Genomic DNA, 7,886 nt, shown 5'->3' with positions numbered 1-7,886 from the left:
AACGGTCCCATTGGCTCAAGACATCCTTCCTAAGCCATCCATTTATCTATTTTATTTTATTTACACATCACGTGTAATATAGACATACATATTCATACTTTTTTGGCCACAAGGGACACCACTTCATAATTTTCTCTACAAAATGGAATGAACTTGTGAGACCCCAACATTTTTGTTTGATCCAAGCTTCCAACATCTTCCATCAAACACACACAAATCTTCCCATGTGCATGCCAGGTGATCCCACAAGCAGCCCACATAACATAGCCATTAGCCAGCAAAGAGCTGTAAAATTTGTATTTCCCAAAACAAGTCCCCCACTAAAAGCCCTCAATAGTAAGCAATACGCAAAGGACATTATCGGAAACATAACTCCCATTTTAAGTATGAAGAAACACTTTTTTAAAAGGAAAAAAAAAAACTAGATCTCGTTAATTTCACCGATTTGAGTTTTCAATTTTAGATTTTTACAGTAAAAAACTCTTAAAAAATGTCACATCTAACTTTTTCAACTACAATAAAAATCTCTCATAAAATATCACATCTCAAAAAATTTAAATCCGCGAAGTAAACGAGACCTTAATTTTAAAAAGAACCCATTTGGCAACTCAACCACATGCAACAAAATAAGCTTATCCATGTACCATATATTTTATTAGCGTTAGTTATTAAAGGTTGGCTAGACAGATTCGTCTAACATGTCAAAATTTGGATGTACTATACTGTTAGGTTATTAACTAAACCTAATTCCTTTTCTTTTTTGTCCACCCCAAAAAAATAAAAATAAAAAATTGAAGATCTGTGATCTACAAAGCACAAATCGGCCTTTTCTTTCGTTTCCAACTCCGCCCACCGAAAAGCAAAGAGAGAAACAGAACATTTGAAACATCTACTTCATTTTTATTGTAATAAAGTAACGTCTTAGTTTATTTTATATGAAAAGAAAAATAAGCCAAAAAGGGAAACCCATGCAACAAATATAAGCTTATCCATGTAGCAATATATAATACTATATATTAGCTCTCATCTCATTATTGAAGAGGCTTAGCAAGACAGATTGATCCTCAAACGTAACATTTGTTGAAAATTTTGATTTTTACCATCTTTTTCCCCCACCAAAACCATCACCCCCCAAATCCCATGATTAAAAAAATTTTTTTTTTTTTTGAAGCTCTAAAATCTCCAAAAGAGGAAGAAAGATCAAGAACAGATCAAACACATCATATTATGATTGTCAAAACATGACACTAAATAATAAACAAAAACTCATTTCACTCTTTCACTTCTCTTTCTTATCCTCTTCTTCTTCCTTTTCCTCTTCCTCTTCATGATCATTCTCTACTTTCTCACAACTTTTCTCAAATTGCCCACCAAAACTAAACCCTTCCTTACCATTAGGACTCTCCAAAGCCCTCTTCTCTTGCTCTTCCTCTTCCTCCTCCTCCTCCTCTTCCTCACTCATGCTCTGCTTTTTACTCCTCTTCTTCCTCCGCTTATTCTTTTCCGCTCTCACCTTCAACGTCTCGAGCAATTCCCTCACCGCCCGATCCCTATCGCGCCGATTCTTAATCAAAACCTCGCTCACATCGGCCGGCGTCATCTCCGCCTCGTCCACCACACTTTCCAAGTCCCTCAAGACGTCGCCGTCCAAGTCATCGGCCTTGCACCCCAAGTAATTCCTCAGCAAAATCTTCAACGCCGGAAATGAGCAGTAACTCATGAAGATGTGCAAGTCCATTCTCCCGCTCCGCAGCAATGCCGGGTCCAGCTTCTCAATGTGGTTGGTCGTGAACACGAAAATCCTCTCGCTCCCGCAGCACGACCACAGCCCGTCCGTGAAATTCAGCAGCCCCGACAGCGTGATTGAGTTCCCGCCAACGTTCCCGTCGCCCTCGCCCCTCATTTGCTCGGCCGCCGCCGCAGCGGCATCGTAGCAATTCGAAGAGTTGACATTGCGAGAATGCATAGGCCCGTGGTTTTTCTTCCTGTTTGTCAAATTGATCGAGCAATCGATGTCCTCGATCACGATGATCGACTTCGAGCTCGTTTTCATCAGAAGCTTCCGCAGCTCGGAATTAGTATGAACTTCAGTAAGCTCCAAATCATATATGTCATACCCCAAATAATTCGCCATTGCCGCGATCATGCTCGATTTTCCGGTCCCGGGAGGTCCGTACAGAAGATATCCTCGTTTCCAAGCTCTCCCGGTCTTCTGATAAAACTTCTCGCCATTGGCGAAATCGTTGAGATCTTCCATCAGCTTCGTTTTCTTGATCGGATCCATCGCCAGAGTTTCGAAAGTGCTCGGGTGCTTGAACGGCACCGACTCCCACGGGTGTCCCCGCGAGTCGAGGGACCCCCCGCGGGAGTTGGTGTAAAGATGACGGTCCTGGTTTTTTCTACGAATGTCGCCGGCTCTTTCCATGATGAAGTCGAGGTAGGAGTTGAGGATCAGAGACTTGTATCGTTTCCTGATTCGGAGAGTGAATCCTCGCTTCTCCTCCGGTAATGGCCGCCATGAGAAGGTTTGGGTTTGGCGTTGGGTGACGACGTGTTCCCAGACGACGGTGACGCCGTTAAAGACGTCGAGGATGGAGTCGTTGTTGGAGAGGCCGAAGGTGACGGCGGAGGAGTTGACGGCGCGGGTGAGGCTGAGGCGGGAGTGGGACCCGCTGACGGAGGTGGAGACGGAGGAGGAGAGGTAGAGCTGGACGGCGTTGTAGAGCTCGTTGGTGTTGACGCCGTCGATCTCCGTTATGTCGAAGTAGCAGTAGGAGGAGAACCAGTGTGAGATTTTGTTGAAGAGCTTGGCCAGAGCGAAACGGAGCTCCGGTGGGAAAACGGTTTGGAGGAGAGTTTGGCAGAAGGCCAAAACTCCTAGTAAGGAAGCTAGAGAAGTCCAATACTCTTTCATTTTTTTTTTTCTTTTTTCTATCAACAATTGATGGTTTCAGGAAAAGAAGACAAAAAACAATGGTTTTTTTTTTGTAGTGTTTGAGGATTTGGGTTTCTAAGAAATGGGTTTTGGGGAATTTATAGAGAGGGGAGATGGGTTTTGAGGAGTTTTTGTGGATGGGGGGGAAGAGGAGGAGGAATAAAGGGAAGAGTGAATGAATGGAGAAATTCAGAAAAATAAATAAAACAAAATGAAACAAAACAAAACAAAAAAAAAGAAAGTGGGGGGTGTTTCTTCTGAGATGGATGGGATTGGTTGGCTAAGGAGGGGGATATAAGTACAAGGAAAACAAGAAAGGTGGGGTGGGGAAAAAAAATGAAAATCCAAAAAAGAAAAAAAAAAAAAAAAAAAAAAAAAAAAAGAGTTGGGTTGGGAGAGATCAGAGATGGGGTCCCTCTGTTTTGGGGTTTGCGGTTAAGGATGTGAGTGATTTACAGGGGTTTTTGTTGGGCTTTTTCCCTGTACACTATCATGGGGGATTTGAAACAAGATTTTAGATGAGGGAGAATGAGCTTTGAATAGGACAAGAAATATTTAGGTTAGATTTATTTTATCAATTTAAATTTTTAATTTTAATTTTATTAGAGTAAAAAATTTTAATAAAAAATTGCATTTAATTTTTTTATTATATTTAAAAAATTTTATATAAAATTACATCTTAATTCGAATTGAAAATTTAAATTAACGAACTGAATATGATCTTAAGTTATTTACTTATTAAGGATTTTATTTAATAATTTTTATAGTAGGACATACATTTTTACTCTACCAATTGATAATGCTGATATTAATTTTTTAATGATAAGATACACGAGAGTTCATGTTAAAAATTCGAGACAGATAAAACAACGTTGTGTCCTAGTAGGACAAGAAAACTTATTTTATCATAAATACTGCCATTTTTATTTTACTGCTTGGAGAAAGATGGTACATACCTAGAAGGTAATAGAAACAAGTTACAACAACTTGACTTGAAAAATATGTACGCCAAAGAAAATAATTGTAAAAAATCTTCAACACCTTGAAAGAGATGTGTGAATGTGAGTTTTGCAGGGTATTCAAAGCCATTTTTATCAACTTAGCAAAGTTACGAAAGAAACTCCAAAAGGGGAAAATCGAAAATTTCAGAAGTGAAAATCAAAATGGAAGGAATATTATTATTAACCAAGCATTTATGGAAGCTATTATGGTCCCCACTTAGCTCTTTTTGCTCACATGTCAAACGTATTTATTTGGTTATTTTATTATTATTATTATTATTATTTTTTGCTTGAAAATTTTTCTAAAACTTTTCTTCCTGAGTGATAAAAGCTGATCTTTTCCCAATGGTTTGTCACTAAATGCCATTAGTCACTGCCCAAAGCTGCATTATTTTGGTGGAGGAAATCTAGAAAGATTGAGGATTTTGCTAACAAAGCTATATAAATTGGATAAAGCAGTAAATATGATTCCCTTTACAATTTTTTTTGTTTTTTTGGGGGTTGGGGATTTACACCCAAGGGAATATAGTAATCTTTTCTGTGACACGTGTCAACCAATGATTGGAATATAATGCTGACCTTTCATGTACAAAACCCATCATCGATGTGTATATATAGGTTTGTTATGATGGGCTCTGTGCATAGAAGGTCTAAATTGCTTAGCCTGTCTTACACGTCTGATGCAGGAGACGCCTATATATTGCGTTATATGTATATTTATATTTATTGGATTTTTCAACGCCAATTTAACTCTATTAAATGGTTTAAATAAAAAGGTTCAACTACTACAGTAGTCTTTCTTCAGCGAGATATCACCCCCACGTGCTCTAGATTCGCGTGAGTTTAACTCTCTCTCTCTCTCTCGTTTCTTGCCTTTTCTTGTTTGCAAACCACAAAGGGCTAAAAGCCAAGGAAAGGCCAGTTGAAGTGGGATTGTTTATCGTTTGGTTTGAGGATTCAAACTATGTGATTTAAATTATTTTTAATTTACGTGTATTTTTTTAAAAAAAAATACTGTAGTGAACCACGAATCATGATTCGAATCAGGGAATGAATCCCTCTACTAAACGCCCCTTTCTTCGACCATTTTCTATACAATGTTAAAATTGAATTGTAAATTTTAAATTTAATATTTGAGTACGAAAAAAAATCTATAATATAATGTTATTTTTTATGTTAAACTTTTTCACATATTATATTTTGTAGTAAATTTTTCACTTTTATTATGATATGAGAAATTTAACATTTAATTAGGTTAAAATGTTTATTGTTTCGTATAATCATTGTAATTTTTGTATTTTCTAATTATTTTAAAAATAAGAGATTTTTTTTAGTGTTTCATCATTTATAAGAACACTGGTATTATTTTCTTTTCAGCCGTCAGATATGTATCAGAAATAGTCTGTGCTGCATACTTTTTTAATCTAATGTGATTTTGACAATATCTAATGGTTGAAAAAGTAAGAAACACCGGTGTTCTCAAAAAGAAGAGAACACATGAAAAACTCCCTAAAAATAAAAGTCTACTTTACAACATTTAAAACTTAATGATTATAGAAAAAATAGATTAAGGGCGAGTTCACTTCGTGGACTCCACTTGAATCAGCCCAACTCAAATCACAAAATGGGCCCAAATAAGCGTTTGGGTAAAAAAACTCGGATTGTAACTCGAGTTGTAATTCGAGTTCATGCCCCAAAATGGAGTTCAACTGCCCCGTGAATTCCCATTAACTCAAATTTGATCTATAGTGCACAGTGTTCTGCACAACTCTGTAATTTTCTCTCGGATTCTCTGCGTGCCTTACCGTTTTCTTGTCCCGTTCATTCATTTTCGTCCCTCTTTTTCGAAAGCTATCTCTTCTCTATCCATTCCTATCATCTACAGCGATAATTCCCTGATTCGTGTTTTTAACCCCGCGTGGTGAAGCTGCAACCCAGATTTTGTTCCGTTTGAGCCAGATATTTTTTTCGTTTGAGCTAAATCTTGTTCCGTTTGAGCCAGATATTGTTTTATTGACCGAGGAAACCTTTCCTCGCCGTTCACCGATTTGCCCAAAACGGAGAAAATAGCTCCTTCATCAGAATCACGATGTCCTCCACTGGCTGTTGTTCTGTGTAAATGTCTCCGCCACCGTCGATCTCAACCTCTGCATAAGTGGAGATATTGTGCCGGTCGTAGATGGCTGTTGTTCATGGAGTATATAAATTGGAACCCTAATTGTCAACATATGTTCTTGGGCATGAACGAGAGTCAAAGGTTGTTTTACGCATTGAGAACATTGAAAACCATACCAAATAATCCAGGACCCAACGTGCAGCAATAATTTCCATATTATATGAACCCCGCTCCACCATATATGGGTTCTCATGGACATTTTTGACCTCCGGTTCAAAACTTTGCACAACAATAGCCTCTTTTTCCCCAAGGACCCTCTAATTTTAACCTACCACAACCTACTCCTAGTGGCCAACAACCCCTTCCTAACTTCCAAAATTTTCCACCATTCTTCATGAACCCCAAATTCCCACCCCCACCTGGCCCCTTTGGAAGAACTGGAACTGATGAGATTTAAGTTGAGTGCTTTTTTTTAATCGTGATTTCTTTTTTCATTTCATTCTATGTAGTGTCTGGTTTCTTATATGAAACGAATTTATTTCATTTCAATTTGACATCGACTTTAGATGCAGTGTTAAGTTTGTGAGTGTGTTTCATGTTGCATTGTAGACTTTGATTTAAAGTTTTAATTTTATGTTATGCATAATTGCTTTTGTACCATTAAATTGATTGTTGATGCCAAATTTTTCCATTATGGTTTTAGATAATATAACATTGTTCATTCCATATACAAAATTTTGGTGTGTATATTGTGAATTGTAGTGGCAGACAGAATGTGGAGTGGCGGACCATCAAACGCGGGAAACAATGGTCCACCCGAATATGACTCTGATGATGACTACATTCTTGGAGTAGCTGCTGCTGCGGTATTCTATACGGTGTACTTGGAACATCTGCTGCCGACTCTTAGAAATAATAGCCATTACACAGGTACACATCGTCAAAGTGAGTTGTTAAATGGACACGAGATGGTAATATACAATAAGATTAGGATGGGCAGCGATTGCTTTAGGCGACTGAGTTGGTTACTCAAACAGAAAAATTTATTGGGGAGTACTAGAAATATGAGTGTTGATGGGCAATTGATCATTTTCTTGACAATTGTTTGCCAAAGCGAAAGTAATAGAGAGACACAACATCAATGGCAACACTCGGGGGCTACAATTTCAAAGTACTTCATGGTAGTGTTGAATGCCATATATCGTCTGTGGCATGATTTTATTAAGCGACCTGACTTTAACCGCATCAATCCACTTATTAAGGCAAGTGGAAACAAGTACAGATCTTGGTTCGATGTAAGGCATATCTCTCCTTTTTTTCTTGTTCGTATTTAACATTATATGAATGCAATACTTTGAGATTCATAATAGCGTTCATTATATTTGTCTCAGAACTGTGTTGGCGCGCTTGACGGGACGCACGTTCCTTGTGTACCGCTGCCAAAAAATGCAGAGGTCTGGAGAAATAGGAAGGGATTCAACTCACAAAATGTTTTGGGAGTGTGTTCTTTCGACATGAAGTTCACGTATATGCTTGCCGGGTGGAAGGGTTCCACGCACGATGCCCGAGTTCTTGAATCAGCACTTCAAACGCCAGAAAAAAAATTCCCTGTCCCTCCAGCAGGTACACACAAATCTTAAAATGGGTAATTGACATGGTTTCAATCTGTGTGGGTTTGAAAAGTTACTGCAAGTCTGCTAAAACATTCTTTGCTCCCACTATGTAAGAAAATTTTATTTAGTAGACTACGGTTACACAAACATAGGTTGTTTCCTAGCTCCTTATCATGGTAGTACATACCAATTGTAAGAGTATAGGGCACGTCGAGGCCGAC

General features: G+C 38.2%; 1 protein-coding gene across 1 annotated transcript; it reads right to left on the bottom strand.

Annotated features, from left to right (window-relative positions):
- Positions 1 to 1,198: 1,198 nt before the first annotated feature.
- On the bottom strand, positions 1,199 to 3,224 carry LOC21396024 (AAA-ATPase At5g57480). The gene has a single exon (XM_010095541.2). It carries the CDS (start codon positions 2,912 to 2,914, stop codon positions 1,280 to 1,282), a length of 1,635 nt encoding a protein of 544 aa, XP_010093843.1. The 5' UTR covers positions 2,915 to 3,224; the 3' UTR covers positions 1,199 to 1,279.
- Between the last annotated feature and the right edge of the window lie 4,662 nt (positions 3,225 to 7,886).

Source organism: Morus notabilis, unplaced genomic scaffold, assembly GCF_000414095.1.
Source record: "Morus notabilis unplaced genomic scaffold, ASM41409v2 Scaffold571, whole genome shotgun sequence".
Lineage (NCBI taxonomy): Eukaryota > Viridiplantae > Streptophyta > Magnoliopsida > Rosales > Moraceae > Morus > Morus notabilis.
This window is presented reverse-complemented; position numbering and strand designations above follow the sequence as displayed.